At 35.8% G+C, this 20625-nt stretch overlaps 1 protein-coding gene across 1 annotated transcript in view; it reads left to right on the top strand.

Moving 5' to 3' along the window:
- The first annotated feature begins 10535 nt into the window (after nucleotides 1-10535).
- PPP1R3A (protein phosphatase 1 regulatory subunit 3A) overlaps nucleotides 10536-20625 on the top strand; it is a 38111-nt gene continuing 28021 nt past the window's right edge. Inside the window, exon 1 of the mRNA XM_030308266.1 lies at nucleotides 10536-11347. Coding sequence (XP_030164126.1) covers nucleotides 10560-11347 — 788 coding nt within the window. The 5' untranslated portion in view covers nucleotides 10536-10559. The remainder of the gene's footprint in view (nucleotides 11348-20625) is intronic.

The raw sequence follows: 20625 nt of genomic DNA, 5'->3' as shown, positions 1-20625 counted from the left end.
GAACAACTTCAGAAGTGGCAGGGACCACACTTTAAGCACTTCTTTTAGTTATTAGACAAGATCTACTTAAAGAGTTTGAGGGGGAAGACCATCAAATTGTGAGCTGAGCAACTGCTGGCTTTGCCTATACTGCTAGTGCTCTGATAACAAGAGGGGGAAAAATTCCCTTCTTCCTTGTAAACCTGCTTCTTTTACAATAAAATGTAGTACAGTGTCTACTGGCTTTCTAGAATCCCTTCCAGTTTAAATGTGCTCTAGTATACAAACGTCTTCTGGTAAGCCCTTCAATACCAGCTCTTATTTACTTCATCCTCTGTGAAAATAGTACAGAAAAATTAAGCTGAAATTTTGAGCCAATCTTGCAATATTATGCAAGTAATGAAAGGACTCAATAATGTTGTCTGATCTGAATTTGGTGATAATTATGATGCTATCTTCATGGTCTAGTTCTAGGACATGCAGATTGCCTGTTAAGAGTGAAATGCCATTTGGCGTGCCTGGGTGGCTCATTGGGTTAAGCATCTGACTGTTGATTTCAGCTCAGATTATGATCTCATGGTTCATGAGATTGAGCCCTGGGTCAGCCTCTGTGCTGACTTCATAGAGCCTGCTTGGGATTCTTATTCTCTCTCTGCTCCTACCCTGCTTGGCTTGCGTAAGCATGCTCACCCTCCCTCTCTCTCTCTCTCTCTCTCCCTCAAAAGAAAAAGAAAGAAAGAAAGAAAGAAAGAAAGAAAGAAAGAAAGAAAGAAAAAATGTTATTCATCACAGCAGTCTAGTGTGGTTCAGCCAGTTGTTTATGTGATGTAGGCAACTTACCTAAATTATGTGTGGAAAGCTATCAACTGAAGTTTTTAAAATTAAAAGAAAGTCACAGTCTAATAAACTTTTAACGAAGTAAAAGGATGAACATTAATCATTGTATCTGAAAATATTTTTCTAATTCACAGTGGAGAAGTTGAGTTACACTTCCTGTGATAAATTGTGGTCCCCTTAAAGGCAAGAGCACTTTCTCATTCACCCTAAAAGTATTAATAAGTATTTACTGAAGTGAATCTTATGAAATAGAACTTTGGGGAGTTCATCGATTGTGTGTGTTGGGACAGGCACTTCTATACACACAATGAACAAACAGGCACGATTCAATACACAAGTTTAAGCACATTGCAGTAAACTTCATGAGGTATATAGAGTCAGAATTAGAAAATTAAAAAGGACCTTGGGGATTATCTAATTGTTTTATGATATTGAAATTTTATTTTAATGAGAGAACATGACTAGAAATCACATTCTCATTCTCTGGGAGCTGGGAATGTGAAAGAATTTATATTTAGCCTTTCTGAGGGAATTACCAAGTTAAAATAAGTTTAAATTCCAAAAGTGTAGAAAGGAGAATATCAGATCCTTCCTATCCCCACCTGTTTACCCTTTAGGCCTCTAGGAACTTCCTGTCTTCTGTTGTGTTATTTTGGTATGGATTGAGGGTAGCGGTGACTATTTTTCAGATGGGCTGATGAGACTGGGGGTGGGAGATAGAAAGATTGGGAGCTGAAATATTTAATGGAAAAGATACAACAATTACAACTCTTCTTTTTCTTCTGTGGTTATTCCAGTGTAAAGTGAACACTGTAAGTTACCTTAAAAGGAAGTTACACAAGCAGAAAGAGAAGAAAGTGTTTATAAAAGCAATAATATCTAACGAATTTGTGCTTCAAAATATAATATTTTATGCAAGTTTAAAGCAATATATTACCTTATGTTTCATTTCAGTGTATGTTACTATAAACCCAACACCTGCTGTTTGCTAGGCACTGTGCTTGACCTTTAAAAAAAAGATATCATCTTGGGGCAACTGAGTGGCTCAGTCAGTTAGCAACCAACTCTTGATTTTGGCTCAGGTGATAATCTTACAGTTGCGTGAGTTCAAGCCCCACATTGGGCTCTGTGCTGATCCTGCAGAGCCTGCTTGGGATTCTCTCTCTCTCTCTCTCTCTCTGCCCCTCCCCTGCTCAGGCTCTCTCTGTCTCTATCAAAATAATTAAACTTTAAAAAAAGGTATCATCTCATTTAATATTCATGGCATTACTGTTATTATTTTGCTTTACATGTATATAAAGAAAATGAGGATCCCTTAGAACAGTCAAATATTTGCTCAAGGTCACAAGACGGTCAATGTATGAGTTTTAAATAGAATTTTCTTGACTCAAATGCTGTTTTCATAATGGGCTGCTCTCTCCCCAGTGGACATCAGTTGAACTGAATCTAGTGTAAAATGGCAGGTAGATGAAGGGTACTAGCTTTGGGACTAATTCCATCCTTTACTAACTAGCTGTGCTGAAAAAATTTAGTTCCATCAAAGTAAAGCTCAAAAAATCAGAAAACTCATCAGTGGTGTGAGAAATCATGATAGTGGTTACCTTTGAGAAGTAGCCACTGGGAATGGATATGAGACAGATCTCTGGCTGAGCACTGGTAATCTATTTTTTTAGACCAAGTGGTGGTTAAATGGCTAAGTTCACTTTGAGAAAAATTCAGTGAGCTGTACACTAATGGTTTATGAACTTTTCTGCACGAATGCAATACTTTAAAAGTTTTCTTTCAGTTGACATAATTTTATGAAGAATTTGATTAGCACAGTAAGTTTTTATGAGAATATCAAATGCTGCTTCCACAATAAAAATAAAAATAGTGGTGCTGGGAAAACTGGGCAGTGATATGCAGAAAAATGAACCTGGACCACTTTCTTACACCATACACAAAAATAAACTCAAAATGGATGAAAGACCTAAATGTAAGACAGGAAACCATCAAAATCCTTGAGGAGAAAGCAAGCAAAAACCTCTCTGACCTTGGCTGCAGCAACTTTTTACTCAACACTCCGGAGGCAAGGGAAACAAAAGCAAAAATGAACTATTGGGACCTCATCAAATAAAAAGCTTCTGCACATTGAAGGAAACAATCAGCAAAACGAAAAGGCAACCGACGGAATGGGAGAAGGTATTTGCAAACGACATATCAGACAAAGGGTTAGTATCCAAAATCTATAAAGAACTTATCAAACTCAACACCCAAAAAACAATAATCCAGTGAAGAAATTGGCAAAAGACATGAATAGACACTTTTCCAAAGAAGACATCCAGATGGCCAACTGACACATGAAAAAATGCTCCACATCACTCATCATCAGGGAAATACAGATCAAAACCACAATGAGATACCACCTCACACCTGTCAGAATGGCTAACATTAGCAACTCAGGCAACAACAGATCTTGGTGAGGATGCGGAGAAAGAGGATCTCTCTTGCACTGCTGGTGGGAATGCGAGCTGGTGCAGCCACTCTGGAAAACAGTATGGAGATTCCTCAAAAAATTAAAAATAGAACTACCCTGCAACACAGCAATTGCACTACTAGGTATTTATCCGAGGGATATAGGTGTGCTGTTTCAAAAGGGCACATGCACCCCAATGTTTATAGCAGCACTATCAACAATAGGCAAAGTACGGAAAGAGCCCAAATGTCCATTGATGGATGAATGGATAAAGAAGTGGTGTATATATATACAATGGAGTATTACTCAGCGACCAAAAATAATGAAATCTTGCCATTCACAGCTACATGGATGGAACGAGAGGGTATTATGCTAAGTGAAATCAGTCAGAGAGGGACAAATACCATATGATTTCACCCATATGAGGACTTTAAGATACAAAACAGATGAACATAAGGGAAGGGAAGCAAAATGATATAAAAACAGGGAGGGGGACAAAACATAAGAGAACAATGGAGAACAATCTCTCTTAAGTATGGAGAAGAAACAAAGGGTTTCTGGAGGGGTTGTGGGAGAGGGGTGGGCTAAATGGGTAAGGGGTATTAAGGAATCCACTCCTGAAATCATTGTTGCACTATATGTTAACTAACTTGGATGTAAATTAAAAAAGTAAAAAAATAAATAAATAAATAAAAATTTTTTAAAAAGTAACCCTGGGGTGGGGTTACTAATATAAATTAGGTTGTGGCACAAAATGACAAAGATCTTTTTCTTAAAATTTTTAAAAGTGAGATGTGCTGCCTTATGATGCAGTGAGTTTGCAATCACTAAATTTATCTAAGGTAAAGATAGAAACATTCCTATTAATAAATCTTAAAAGGGAGTCTTTAAAGGGTGGAGGTGGACAGAAATACTTCCAAGGAACTTTCTTACTCTAGGAGACATAATTTTAACCTTATCATGAACAAACACAAGCTCCTGAATGTGTTCTACCAAATAATTTTCCAAACACTGGTCATCAGTGAGCAAATCATTTAAACTTTCAAGCTGATTCCACCTGAAAGAACACGTATTTCTCAGTTCCTTGTATTTGTGACAACTCTTTTGTTATGCGATTTAAAAATATATATGACTAAACTACTGGTTAAACAAGAGATTATGTCCAGATTTTTTTTTTCTTAAGAGAAATCTAAAATAATCCCAGTTGATTACTCTATTGGTAAAAGATGATGTGCCAAGGGAAAATTTTAAATGATGCTAAATGTATCTATTCACTGTACCAGGAGTGCCTTATGAAAAATTGAGCAAGTTCTATTTATTTCTCCCCTAAATAAATTAGATATGCATAATGTGTGTATGTGTTCACATAAACATCATGTATTTTTCATATTATATAGCAAAGAGATAATGGGTCCTGATTCGATTTGTGCTCAACTTTAGGTGCATGAAAGGGACAGACTGGTACATATTCTACTTTTAATTTACAGGACTGCCTCCTCCTGACTGTTAAGTCATTTGTAGATCCCAATAATTCTTAAATATTTGGTTCAGAGACCCAGGAAGTAAATTTGGTATAGTCAACACAGTAAAATGGAGACACGCACAAATTTAACATATACTTGCAGAGAATTTTCAGATCCTTTGTTTTCCGTCCGCTTACCCTGCAATGTCAATAGATCACAGGTTTCAAGCTCCTAGCCTGGTAAACTAATATGTGCAGTAGAGGCAACTAAGTAATGCTGACAATGTTGCTGACTTGGTTAGAATGTTAAACACTATTAGGCATGGTACCCTGTATGGCAAATTCAGTTTAAGATTCTTTAAGCTGTTACCAAAACATTAACTATTTATCCTCATCCAAAACTGTGCCAAGCATTGCATAAAGTGAATATATCTTTAGAACTTCAGGAGAAACTCCTGGTTGATGCTACATTTTTGGCTATATAAGTGACTCAAATGGGAGAAGAGCCATAAAGGTCAATTAATAATTTACTAAGAAATTATTAAGTTATACTGGTCTTTGAGAAGTTTATGATCTATTTCTCTTCTAGGGCTAATACTGGATTCACCCCCAACCCGAGTTAAGAATCCAGTTGACCACTTAGATTTTGATGTTTTTATATGTAAAATGAAGGGGTTGATGCTTGATTGCTTCGCAACCTCAGAACTGTAGATTTTTTTTAAAGTTGTATTTCTATGTCTTTATTTCAATCAAAGGAGTTTAAAGAACATTATTTAATCCATATAAAATAAGCACTTGGCGCTTGAATATTATACTAGTTTTTTTTTGTAAATTAAGCTAAGGAATGAGGATGCTGCCTTTGGTGGCAAACTCTTTTCCTGTAACATGATCAATTACCTACACTGAATCATTCATCTCTCCATGGGATAAATGACACATACCTTTAAAAATTTATCTTCACCTGGCAAAGTTTCCACTTTCTGCTGATTTATCTGCGTGTCCTCTGTTGGTAGATGTGCACATTTGCAGAGGATTTTTTTCCAGTAATTGGCATCTGATGAGCCAATCTGTGTCTCAAACTATGTTTGAAGTAGTGTCCTTTAACTAATAGTCCTTTAAAATACCAAGTATCAATATTAGTTCTAAAAAGATCATAATTCATTTTTATAACTTAGATCAGTAATTCCCAAATAGGAGTATAGCTGAGTCTCCGAGGGAGAGAGAGGACAGTGTAAGATATTATTACCCAAAGCAGCAAAGGTTAAAAAAGGTTGAGTGACTGTCATGAAGAAAAATTATCTGGACACCTGGAGATCTTTCATCAAATGGAAAAAAGAAAGTTCACAAAAGTTAATTGATTTTAAAAAATAAACTGGATCTAGAACAAATGAATTTTAATGACTATTTTTCAAAAAATGATTACTTGTTAATTCTGAATTGTAAGGCTAAAAGTTGGTGTATGTATGGGTTAATATGGAGAACACCAGACAGAAAGCAAGAAGAGCTGGGTTCAAGTTCCAGCTCGGTTACTAAATGATGGGGCTTTCACTATTCCAGGCTTCCATTTTCCTTTATGAAAGTGAAGGGACTAGCCTACATGATTTCTAAATGCCTTAAAATTCTGCTACTCTGTAACTCTACTAAATTTTTATGCCTTTTTTAAAATAAAACTATTGTATAGATTCTATGTCAAAAACAAAAACAAAAACACCTAATACTTGAGGGATGATAGCTATGATTCTTTCTAACCAGAATACAAGTGTCTCTCTGGCCCACAGACTCACAGATCATGTACCTTAACCGATCTATACTGGAATCACTTGTGCAGTATCATCAACCTGGAAGCTCTTATTCAGTAGATCTAATGGTGCACCTGAACCTGTGTCATCTGAACACCTCTCAGTGATGCTTGGTTGAAAATCACTCTTCCACGTCCTCTTTTGACAAAATGTCTCTTGAGTTTAAGTTGCAAAGATTTATGACAACAAAGGAACAGATACAAAGTTATAATCTCAGAAAAGAGGGTTTCTTTCTTTGCCATCTGTGGATAAACTCAATATTTCTTATTTATGACCCTCACCGGATCAGAGTTTACAGATGTTAGATATTTGAGTATTTTGCTGTGACAACAAATTATCAGGGAATAATAATTCAGTTGGCATTGAGATAGACTATGTATAAGGCAAGAGGAACACACATACATATTTTAAATATATGCTTAAATATAGTGCATAAGCACATAATGAACTTAATAATAAACTTTTAATCTCTGATACCTTTGTCCCTCCAGCTCCATTTGGCACTTTTTTCACCCTTCTCTACCCAGCTTCTTTGCACCAGGAGACTGACCTGAATGAACTGTAATTGTCCCCAAAGCCTCTGGCCAATGCATAATTCTGGTAGGACATCATATGAAAGGAGAAAAGTAAATTAAGTGTATTTTTGTTCCTAGATCTCTCCTGGAAAGGTCATATTTGGCTGGCTGTGTCCCTCAACCAAAGATCATGGTGCTCTTTGCTTTCAAGCTCTGATGATTACCCCTTTCCTCATCCATTGAGGGAAGGTAACCAACGCTGAGGCAACTGGCTCCCAGTTTGTTGCACTAGCCCTGTGGCTTTTCTGCATTTACACTTATAAATAGATCCTTGTAAATAAACCCTCCTGGAATTATCTTATTTTGAGCATGACACTGATTTCCCACTTACTGGGATCCTGACTGATACAGATGTTAAAGGTGACTTTGAGAATCTTTGATTAATACGAAGTGGAATATGTGAAAACTCGAGCTGTAGTTTGTTTAAAAAAAAAAAAAGGTATGCCTGTACAGTTGAACAGGATGGTAAAAGTCATGTTAAAATTGAGGTAGTAGTGAAAATGAGAAAATGGGACGTTGGTTTGACCTAGGATATTAAAAAGAAGCAAGGCGATGTGAATTTTAACTGAATACAAATACGAAATCACAAGGCTGAAACCGGTAGTGTTTCTGTACCTGCTCCAGAGACACCTGATCTGTGATTAACAGAATACTATGGGCAAGCTGGAAGGAGTTCCTAGAGGAGTAACAAAATGATAAAAAAGTGCTGGAGGACTGACATGTGAGAAGAGATTGAAAGGATGAAATCACTGGGCTTTAGCTAAGTGACTAAGGAGCAACATTCAACTGTCTCCAATCTTGTGAAGGTTATAGACTCCTAAAGAGAGGCAGTGATTACTACAGATCAAGGGAATAGTGCTCTGTGTAAGAGACAACTTAAGAAGGGAAAAGTTTACCTCAAATAACAAGACCATTTTCTAATGTAGAGCTATTTTGTGTCTTATAAAACTATGTTACAGAGTTAAGTGTTACATTATAGTCTTTGAAAAAGACAAAATCAAACAAATTACAAATTATTACTTAATATTCTATATGTAGGTTCTCTATAATCTATTATCTATTGATGTATCTTAGAAATCAGCCTTCCATAGCATATTTAGAAATAAAAATAATGCCTGCTATTATTACAGTAAGTTTTGTGTTAGACATTTAACACACAGCTCATTTAATCGTTAACATTGCATAACAGTTATAGAAAATGAGGGTTAGAAAATTTGAGCAAAATTCTGAGCGTTGCCCAGCTACTAAGTGGCAGAGCCCGAATACAACCCATGGGTCTTTATCTCTGTCTCTGCTTATCATCCTTCAATAGCTAAGTTACTTCTGTATATTATTGTACCTATAAATTTTCATTCTTCTATTGTTTACATGACTGTAAGGATTATTGACTAATTCTTTAAATTATTCTGTTACTATTTCCTTGAATACCTAATGATTATTTAGGTAACTTGGATTATGTCTGCTCAAAGTTTATGGTCATGAACTTTGCAAAGGATAGCCATTTCCATAGCCATTTTCCATTCTTGGACAATCCGTGAGGTACCACTCCTTCGGTTTATGGGTGAGGTAAGGCCCAAATAACTTAATTTCCTTATTCTAGATCCTACTCATTTTTAATTAAAAAAATAATTTCCTGAACCACTATTTTATGCAATTCAAATTGTCCAATAAGTTATAATATACTTACAAAGCTATGATATTAAAGAAATGCTATTGGACAGCCTGCCTTTTTAATTAATCACCTCTCACAATTTAATTAATGAGGGGCACCTGGGTGGCTCAGTCAGTTGAGCATCTGACTCTTGGTTTCAACTCAGGTCATGATATCATGGTTAGTGAGTTCGAGCCCCACATCTAGCTCCATGCAGACAACAGGGAGCCTGCCTGGGATTCTCTCCCTCTCTTTCTGCCCTCCCCTGCTCTCTCTGTCTCTCAAACAGATAAGCTGAAAATATATTTTTTAGTTTTTAATTTAATTCATTGATTCAAAGAGATAGTGAAAGATCTTGCTCATGGCTAATATTTCAAAGAGTACGAAGAAGACTATCAAGTCAAGAATCTCCTCTACCTACAACCTCAACCTCATCGATGATCAGAGATAACCACTGTAACAATGTCTTCTGTGTCTTTCCAGGAATTTCTGTGCAGTATCTGTACATACTTTCTTTTCTCACTTAGCTATTTATCTTGGTTATCTTTCTGTATCAATATAAAGAGCTACTGTAGCCTTTTAATGACTACAAAACATTTTATTGTATGGGTCCCAGTAATTAGTTTCTTGTTGATGGATATTTGGATAGTTTCTAGAGTTTTAAAATAATCAATTCTGTTATGAACACACACACAACACACACACACATTTATCTTTGTATACTTAGGTTGTACTGATAAGGCAATTTCTAGCTGGAACATTCCAGGGCCAAAGCTTATGTATATATAATTTTTTTAATAGGTATTTACCTGATTGTCATCCCCAAAGTGGGTTTTACATGAACACAAAAATTCAGTGGTCTAAAAAGGCTGCTCACATTTTAAAACTCACATCAAACTCCAAGATTTCATGGTATTAACTTCTGCTCTGTGGGCATGAAATGGCAATTTGCCAAAGATGAACATTTTATTCTACATAAATATTTCACTCCTGGGCCAGGCTTACCATTGCTCATATATATTTTCAAGTCAATAACATGTTACTTGTGTGTATTTTTCCATAGCTTAATTAAAAGAAACTCACTAATGTTTAAAATAACGGATTTGACTAATTATTTGTTCTAGGCCTTGGCTTAGGCCATTTCTCCCACCTGGAAAATCCGCTTCACTCCAACCCTGCATGTCTATATCCTACCTACCCTTCATGCTTTATTTCAAATGATGCCTTCTCCATCTCAATCATGTTTCCTGAGAACTCCCAGCACCTCTATTTAACCCTTTTATAGTTCACATTTTACACTCACTGTAAGGCCCTGTTAAATAGTAGCTACCATTATTATTAGGCACTGGATTTTTCCAGTTCTACAAATGTTCTTATTTTCTTCCGTCTGCCCTTGTCTGCTCCAATAGATTGATTTAGCTCAAACTACATATTAGTATTGTGGTTGTTTTTATTTTTAAGATCAACTGGTTATAACAATTTTTAATTGTAAAGCTTCAGATTTTTCAACACAGTAAAAAATGATTTAAAATGTCTTTTTGGAACTCAGCTCATAAACAAATGCAACTTTAAAAACTGCGAGTTAAATCTGAAACATACTGGTGAGAGTAACATGGATGCTATCATATTAAAGGCCTTTGGAGGCGAGCTAGCATAGTTTACACGCCATTGGACCTATTTATAGAGCTGACTCCTTTCTGCAATGTCAACTGTAACATTATACTTATTTTAAGCCTCAGTATCTCAAATATCAGCCTCTACTAGTTGTACAGTTCTCTCTTATTTGATACCAGAGAGCCCAATGGAGTCTTCTGAAGAACCTAGTCAGATTAGCAAAGATAACTTTTTAGAAGTTCCTAATTTGTCTGATTCTCTTTCTGAAGATGAAGAAGTTAAAGCTACCTTCAAACCTGGTTTCTCCCCTCAACCTAGTAGACGAGGTTCTGATTCTTCTGAAGATATGTACCTGGGCACTCCGTCTTCAGGTACAAGAAGAGTTTCATTCGCTGACACCTTTGGATTCAATCTTGTGTCTGTCAAAGAATTTGATTGCTGGGATTTACCGAGTGTTTCAACCAGTTTTGACTTAAGGAAGGACATTTTCCACACAGAAGAATATGTTTTATCTCCACTCTTTGAGTTGCCTTCTTCAAAAGAAGATCTTATGCAGCAACTTCAAGTACAGAAAGCAATACTGGAGTCAACTGAGTATCCTCCTGGGTCTACGAGTATGAAGGGCATTATTCGAGTTTTAAATATTTCTTTTGAGAAGTTAGTATATGTGAGAATGTCCTTGGATGACTGGCAGACACATTATGACATTTTAGCAGAATATGTCCCAAATTCATGTGATGGTGAAACTGATCAGTTCTCCTTTAAGATTTTATTGGTTCCCCCTTACCAAAAAGATGGCAGTAAAGTTGAGTTTTGTATACGTTACGAAACTTCTGTTGGTACATTTTGGTCAAATAATAATGGCACAAATTATATACTGATTTGTCAAAAGAAAGAACAAGAGCCGGAGCCTGTAAAACCACGGGAAGACGTTCCTAATAGACAAATAAAAGGCTGCTTAAAGGTAAAATCAAGGTAAGGATAAATCTTACATTCATTACTCTTCATAATCTTAGAGTATTTTATGTCATTCTTCATTTCATGTGTTATAAGAAATAGCCATTCTGTTTAAAAATATACTGCTCATTATATAGAAAACAACGGTGCTAGGCTTTAACAATGTCAGTGCTAGTCAAATAATAGCACTGTGTTATCTCTCCTCCAAATGCAAGGAAAAATATGGGTATAATATAATAAATGGAGGAGCAGGGGAGTACAATGTGCATATTGCCCGCCTAATGACTTACAAATTGTTAAATTCAACCATGGAATGTAGATTCTTAACATGTAAAGCTTCTTTTTGACATGCATAGTATATTTACTTTCAGTGGCTTTTAAATGTCTATGCCATACTTCAAAACATTTCTGATTCTCACAAAACAGTGTTTCAATATGCTCTTAGTTCTCAGAAATTTGTAGGCTTCCCTCCAAACTTTTTAATGACTGATTGAGTCATATAGGGGTGTTTGGAGTGATACGTGTTAAGTAAATCATAACAGTGATGACTTTAACGACAAACTAAGAGAAAGACAAAAGTATATGAGTTATGTATGAATAATTATAAACAAATATAACATTATAGAACACAAAGTAGCATAAGTTAGTAAAAGCAAATGGAGCAGAATTAAAAAAAAAAAATGACCCAAATAGAAATAAGGAGATTCAGCTTTATAGATCAGAGATTTGGGATGTGACTCCTCATTAGTAACCCTGCTCTCCTGTTAATATGAAAAAATAAAGAAAACTGCATTCAGCTGTCTCCACTGTAGAGTTGGCTAATTTCCATGACACTAGGTTAGTAGATAAAACATCCAGGAGGAGATAGATCCCTTCTGATCCTCCAAGTGTTTCAGTGGGAAAGTCGACATTGCTCCACAAGTCACAGGCAAATGTTTGATTGTCCTTTGGGTGGTCCATCCTAACTGTTACTAGACCTAAAGATTCTCACAATTGCACCAGAAATAGTGTACTTTGAAGAGGGAACTGTATTAGGAATCAAGACACTGAGATTCCAAGTGGAATTTAATAAAAAATATAAGGAATAACGTTGGAAAAATTTTAACCTCTTTATGCTTTAATGTCTTGATTTATTATATGATAGTAAATAATAACACTAAATGTGTTAGTCTAACACATTGATGAACTAAATATAACATAGGTGGAAGCAATTCAATCATATAAAATATTTCTATTTTCATTATCCTTTAAAGTCATTTGAAAGATTGGCTTACTCCACTTTGAGAATTTTGCCAACTTTCCCAGTCCAAATAAAACTTTCTCAGATTTTAACTGATGCTGTTAAGAGAATAATATAACCATAATCTCTACATGTGCTAAAATAATAACTTAGATGTTTATGAAATTACTTGGCAACATGTTACCTATATAGACAAAATAAGTTCAACACTATTTAACAAAGTAATTTATATACACAAACATGCACATTGAATACTTTACAATATCTATTAAACGTGCTGCAACTTGCTCTCTCTGTTAGTGAAAAGCAAAATTTAGAAAGGTCACAACCTTATTGTCAACATGCTAATAGAAGAAGCAGTGTTTAAGTCCAAGGTATTTTCTGAAGTTTAAGATGCAGCTTTAAAAATACAAGCAGTGAACTATGGTATAGATAGAGGATTCTTTTGATAGATAAACCTTGACTTGAGACCAAGAACAAAAAAGGGCAACTGATAGGTCTAATCTTCTACCCCAGTTATGATATTATTGGAACTTCTCCTAGTCTAAGATATGTATAACTATATACATCCATACACACATTTGTATTCAGAACAGTAATCATTGGATTCATAGCGGACACCATTCAAGTTTTAATATTGCTTTGGGGAAAAACCTGAGAAGAACTAAACCACAAAATGGTCTAAAGGCCTGTAAAGTTTCCTAATGAGTTATAAAAATGGAAAAAATCTCTCTCCTTCAAAACCACAAATACATTTTCTGCACTTCTATAACTTAAAAATGACCAACATAATTCAAACCACATTTTGAAAAAAGCATTTGCCTCTGGAGGAGGCCTTTTGTGCTGAGTTTCAGTCCAACAAGAATTTTTACATCTGATTTATATACCACTCAAAATGGAGTGTATAAAGGAAATCCTGACAGATCCTTAGAACAGCATGTGCCGTAATAGAATATTTATACAGCTTTTCCATGATATAATTTATATGCAATGGGGTTTCAAATATTCCTAAAACTCACACAAGAGAGCATTATCAAATTTCTAAATGAATATTGCAGTTGGATTTCATTGTGAAGAATTTAGTTAGGGAAAAAGAGCACACCTTATTAGTGTTATTTTGCAAAACGTGTAGTTGGCTAAAATAAAAGTGAACTAATACTTATTTGATGAAAAAATTATAGCTTCTAAAATATCCTCCTCCCTTCAAAGAGTTATGGAATCTAGATAGGTTTTTGTTGTTGTTGTTGTTGTTGTTGTTGTTGTTGTTGTTGTTTTAGTGTTTCCACACTTCCTCCATAGCTTAATTTGGAGGTCACTTCTTCCATAGGATAAATACAGAAGAGAAATTTATGTGGATTTTTGCTCCATACATGCAAGCAATTGATAATACTGTGTTATATAACTCAGAGTTAAAGGGAAAATAAACTGTCCTGATGCAGACAGTAACATCTAGCTCGAATTCTTTTTAAAACCAAAGTTAATTTCCTATCAGGGTCCTGGAGATCGTATCTTCTGAAAGTGTCAATAATTCCTTCTAATAAATACAGAATGAACTGTGGGAACACATTTAGTGAGGTAGGATTTCTGTTATGTCAATCACCCTAGGCACTATGCTTTTCCTGTGGAGATTTTTTTCAGGTCAGAGTCTGAAAATCTCTACATTGATATGGCTGTCTATTTGATGTTTGTTAATCTATCCACTTTGACAGAAAGAAATATCTAGAGGGAGAGGAAAGCAGAGTTTGTAACTCTCAGGCATGTGACTGAGAGTGACCCAAAGGTATTTAATTGCACGGAAAGTCATGCATCATGAGATACTTGATAAGTGTCACCACATATATGGCACAGGTGTATGTGTTAGCAAACAAACTAAGCAGATTTCTGATCTGCATTCCTTGGGATTTATTTCAAAATAAATGACCAAAAGAAATGAATGATATTGATATAAATTACATTAAATTTACAGAGATAAATAAACCAAAAATAGCATGCATAAGCAGTTAAAATTACGGGCTTCAGAGTTAAAAATATCTGGCTTTGAGTCCAAGCTCTACCATGCTGGCTGTGTGACTTTGGGCAAGTTTGGTTTCTTCATCTGTTAATTGGGAATAACAGTAGTACTACTATCTTCTAGGGGTTGAGATTTCTGTGGCATGATACATATTAACTTCTATGGCACAGTGTCTGGCCATGGTAAGTTTTCAGTAAATGTTAACCAGCATAAAAAAAGACAAGGCTAACTTTAGCTTTAGGTGGATCTCAAAAACCCTAGAAAGGCTCAACCTGCCCCAAAGTCTTGATACCAAGACTTTCCTTTCAGGGTTCCCAACTTTTCAGCTTTGGAGAGCCATTCCTTTGTCTGTTGCAGGATTTTAATCAATAAACAAAACTAATTCAATTGCAAATTTTCGTGAGAAATGTGTCACCTTATATCTGAAACACCCTGAAACTGGGTTTCTTAATGAGTATTAAAATTTCCACATTTACTAGATGACAAAATGGAGGAACAGAAAGGAAGGGGTAAAAAAAAAAGGCATGAATTTCAGCATTGAACAGACATGCATATTAATCCCAGTAAAATATATAGTTAGTAGCTAGGTGATTGTGGACATATTACTTTACTTCTCAGCGCCTCAGTTTATTCATCTGTAAAATAGGGGTAATGATGCCTGATATTGTGATGATTCAATTACCATAAAATTGGATACTTTTAAGGCTTCTAGTAGAGTGCTGGCCACATACGGAGTAGTCATCAAAAGCGAAGCATATTCGCCATGATTATCAAATCTTGTTCAGCTAATTTCCTGATTCTTGGACTTGCATGATTTCTCTAGACCTCATAGTCTACCTTGTTCAGGTTCCAAAACTCATTCAACAAGTGTTTATTAAGGACCTGTGTGTTCTCAGACACCAGTATCCATGAGAAAAACATGGCTGCAAACATGACTCTGAGATGAGGACAGGCCCCAAAGAAAAGGCCTCCCAGGGGCTGAGAGAAGAGAAAGGAAAGAGAGAGACCATCATCTCTGATTCTTTGGGTATAGATGGGATAAAAAATAAAGTAAGAACCATTTACATTATGTTTCATGTTTTCTAGAATATGTGATCTATAACTGATCTTGTGCAAGGGCTAGAGGAGTGACCTTTTGTTCCCCCACCAGCTGCCTAAATGTATGTTCCCAACTGTTGGGGTACACAGACTGACTTCATCTGGTTTTCTATTTTATTAAGTGAACCCAATTATATATTTTACAGTAAAGAAATGGCATGATATAGGTGTTGGATGGTATTTATAACTTGGCCAGGTGAATGCAAATAAATTCCTGAAAGATTTCAATGCCAAAGGAGAAAATTGATCAGTCTTCAATTTTTGTACCCGAGAATAGAATAAGGCACATTCAAGAAGGGAAAAGAGAGAAATATTTTCTAAAGCGTGATTTTAAGATTACAGAGAGTTTACCTTTCAGGGTGGTATAAAATCGTCAAAATGAAGCCAAGAAAAGCATTGGAAAATGGAGCATAAGATATGGTAATGTTGCATGTTCCAGTCAGGCCCATTGGATCGTGAGACTTCCTTAATTTACACTTACAGTATAATCTGGGATCCTGGAAATAGTCCAAAGAGGTGTAAATAGCCCCATGAGGCCTTTAGGACTTAATGTATTCCATAACTAACTTGTTGTGAGTCCGTACTAATTGTGGAAGCCAGGTCTGGTTAAGGCGGGGGGGACCCTGGCAAGGCCATATGGAAACATAAAACGCAGCTGCACAGGACCTGTCAAGAGGACCGTTTAGAAGCTGCCAGCTGGTTGACAGCAAGGAGCCAAGTAGCTTAGTTTCCTTGGAGATCTACCAGGGCTTTGTGGCTTCCTGGTTTTGTATAAACCCATAGCCTAGAAGCCTAGACTCCATGGAGTAGTTTTGGAGCCTTTTCTGAGAGAAGAAGAACATGAGAGTCTCATCATTCAAGGTGTTTTCTGAAGCTCTGGTTTGAAGGAAATCACTATGGATCCCGCTTCTTACACGGATCCTCTGGATCTCCATGAGACTTTACTTCCCACCCAAAGCCATCTGCAAGTCTACACAAATTCTTATAGGGCCCAAGCATTCTGAGCCAATAAGGCTCCAAGAAGAAAAAATGATTATAATTTGGAACATTTAGTTTTCCACCTTCTTCCAGTTTTGCTGCCTGTGGCTCTTGTCCCTCTTCTAAGTTTTTTACCCCAACACCCCAACAGAAATAACATAGGGGAAGTGACCTCAGGAGCAGACACCTGAGGTGGGCCCGACTCCTCAGTGCCCTGGCAGACGTAAAAGGTCTTCTATGCTCTGACACTTCACTTTGAAACCATGCCTGAAACTTTTACACACACACACACACACACACACACACACACACACACGCACACACTTCCCTTCCTTAAATGCAGACACATCTAGGATGGCAGGGACTATCTTTATCTTACACCTGATTAAAGTCAGCTGCACAAGGGGGCTTTAAGTGTGGATTGAAACAATGGAAATGGATAATTTTAGAGCAGAGAGCATTATGGGATACAAGGCAAGTTTGTGTACGGAGTTGTAGTAAAGGCTCCATAGAGGCAAGAGGACTCGGGGGGGGTCTGGACTGTATGTGTGTATTGAAGGGAAAAGGTGGGTTCCATAAACAATGAGGCCTAATGGAAACAGCATACCATTTAAAGTCGGGCAGATTTGAGCTGTCAGTATAACTAATTACTAACTGTGCAAACTTGGATAAATTATATTTTTCATCCTTTTCACTAAGGCCAAAATAGGGATAATAATTTCTACTTGGCAGAGGTGCTATGAGAAATACATGAGTTAACATACACAAGCATCTGTCTCAGTTGCTGATACTTTATATGCACTCAAAATGGCATTGGTGATAAATTCCACTTTTTTAAGTTTATTTTTTTTATTTTGAGAGAGATGCAGAGAAAGTGAGTGGGGGAGGGATAACAGAGAGAGGGTTAGAGGACCTGAAGCAGGATTCGTGCTGCAGACAGCCTGATGCAGGGCTTGAACTCATGAACCTCAAGATCACGACCTAAGCTGCAGTTGGACACTTAACTGACTGACCCACCCAGGCGCCCTGATAAATTCCACTTTTATAAATCTTGTATATGGCTAGTTCTATGCTCAGGATTAATGGAGGCATGCTTTTCTTTCTTATAATAATTTCTGCTGCCTGGACCCAGGCTAATACAAAGAGTTTCAAATTTAGTTGTATTATAGATTCAATAAGCTTTTGGTCACCAATCAGGGACACTAATATTGATGCCACTGCTGCTATGAGGAAAATTATTTCCAAATTCCAGAAATTTCTGGGTTACAAAAAAAAATCTGGATTGCCTGTTCATAAGTTGAACACTACTTACAAAAAACTACAACGTGTTTCTTTTTAAGGTAGTTCTTAAAATAGTTCTTTTGGACTAAATAAATAAGTTACCTGCACACGACTTCACCTTATCACTTTATACCTATGAATAGAAGATGAAATTGAATTTTATGTAGTTCTTTTCCTCTAAGAAAATATATTATATACCATTGCATTTCAGTCATTTCTTTGTTTTAAAGCATTCTCAGTACCTTACCACTATACAAAAAAGAAAAAATCTCCTCAGGACATATGTCTCAGATCTTTTCAGGCTTTTATTCTGCTTCTCTAATAGTTTTTACTTGGGTAAATGCCATGGTAGTGTTATTTATCTATTATATAAGTAATAACTGGTTTTGAAAGCTTAATCATATCACCCTGCTGTTTAAAGATTTATGACAAAATAGAATTGCTAGATTGGAATGCTATATGGCATTGTTTAGTGACAGAGACCAACTGTACATTAAACAAACCTGTCTCAGGAAATTTGGCTACTCCCTCCCCCTCAAGTGAAACGGTCTGAAAATGGGGTGTGTTGCAAATAAGTACCATTTACGGTCACAATAGAAATGGGATTCAAACCGTCATAAGACAACGAATGTCCTATGTGTGGTTGTGGATTTGAATTTTATTTACCCCTTTTGAAATCTGTAGTAGTAAAAAAGACAAAATATCCCCCCAATTCAGATTTGTAAAGCATGCCAAATAGTAGGCCCTTTTCTTAATTATGTGACAACAGATTTTATAGCCCATTTAACATTGATGGTATCTGATTTGTTTTACAGATTTAAGCTATGATACAAATCAAATAGACTATAACTTCCTAAGTAAAACCCCAAGCTTATTTTCATTCTTAAAAATTTACTGTGGATGTCCATACACAATTACAAATCACATAGAAGTGTGTCAGGTAAATTTCAGCTTCATAAGCCATGTGTGAAATGAAACTGGGAACAATACTCACGTTTTACTAATATCTCCCTTTGAGGATTAATACAGCTGATTTATAATGTACTGTCATATGTTAATCTTTTGGGTATTACCAATAGAAGCATTGCACAGATTTGAAAATCACATTCAGGGTGCAATAGAAAATATAATCTTCACATATATTCTAAGTAGGTCTCTATTGTGTTTGGTGTAAATAAAGTTATAATCGTTGTTTCCAATGTTAAAACACACTTGATTTCTGAGTAATTTTCAACAAGTCGTATTGTTTTAGAAAAGACCGCTTAATTCTTTTGCTTTCAGGCAGACTTATGCCAAAAACTACTCGGGCCGAATGGTTATATATTCTCTTATTAATCATCTACCAGGAAATTGTGCTCTTCAGTAATGTATTCTATCAGGAATTCCTTGTCTTTTATGTCCCATTCATATTGTTCTATGTCTTTAATCTTGCCATTTGTTTCCTCGGTTTCTGTGACTGATTTCTATTTTCTTTGTCAAGTAACCTAACAACTTTAGATTGTTACCCTGCAGGCCTAACTAGTAAACTAATAAACTAGTTTGTAGTATTCTAATGCGAAAATCAAAGAAGAAAAAAAAACTCCTCACCAACTAGATTTTCTGAAGGAGTGAATGGTATCACCATTACAAGGATGGCACTGTGGGCACTAACATTTCAGGTGCGGCAGGGAACAGAAGGCTGCTAAACAGCTCTCCCAATCCTTCCATTAGTAGCTTTGAGTTCTGAGTTCTGGAGTGATTATTATTATTACTGTACTTCCTATGGGAGTCACAGAAGAGAAAGATACTTAATTTACAAAATTACAAAGTTAGAGGTATTTCAGAAGATTACTCAGTGTATGTCTCAATTCTACCTAAAAAGATAGCTGTTAGAATCTTAGACAAATAATGAATAATTTAGAATAGCTATGTACACTATTTTATAGATATCTAATATTTTAATAAAATTTCACTCAAGAATATAACTGTATAAGTCAATGAAAAGAAATTTTGAATAGGTTTATAAAAATCAAATGTAGTCTAAGCCAGCTGAAATTTAAGTTGTTAAGTGTATCCTTTTGTAGAAAGGTTAATACAATGTCTACAAGCAGAATTCATCTGAATAGATGTTAAATTTCTTGACTGTGTGTGTGTGTGTGTGTGTGCTATTTGCTTTAATGAATATATGCAGAGGCCTGGGAAAGCTAATCCAGTTCATAATTTATTTAGTAAATTGAACATAGGGAGCAGTAGAAGTAATACTGTCCATCTATATTCAAATTATTCTTGACTCAATTCCTTTTTGTGGAAAAATATACACACACGTATCTGTTTTTATGGGCTTTTTACTTAAACCTTATCTTGTTTGTGTATATATGTGTGTGTAATACATAAAGACATTCTTCAGATAGATCATATGTTTGCTAATCGTGTGCATATTTTCTGTATTAGTAATATCTCATTTAAAGCTAACTTTGGCAAACAAAGTTAAATTTTTAGATAATGCTCATTATATGGACATTCAAGACATTTGTTTACCATTCTCATTAAACTCATGTAGTTCAAATAGGATCCCTTTTGCCCTTATATTGCTTTGGGGTTTTGTTTATGTGTTTGTTTTGTTTTAAGTTTAAGAGACAGAAAGAGAGCAAGGAAGGGGCAGGGAGGGAGGGAGAGAGGGAGAGAGCGGGAGAGAGCGGGGGGGGGAGA

This window comes from Lynx canadensis, chromosome A2 (genome assembly GCF_007474595.2).
Source record: "Lynx canadensis isolate LIC74 chromosome A2, mLynCan4.pri.v2, whole genome shotgun sequence".
NCBI classification, from domain to species: domain Eukaryota; kingdom Metazoa; phylum Chordata; class Mammalia; order Carnivora; family Felidae; genus Lynx; species Lynx canadensis.
This window is presented reverse-complemented; position numbering and strand designations above follow the sequence as displayed.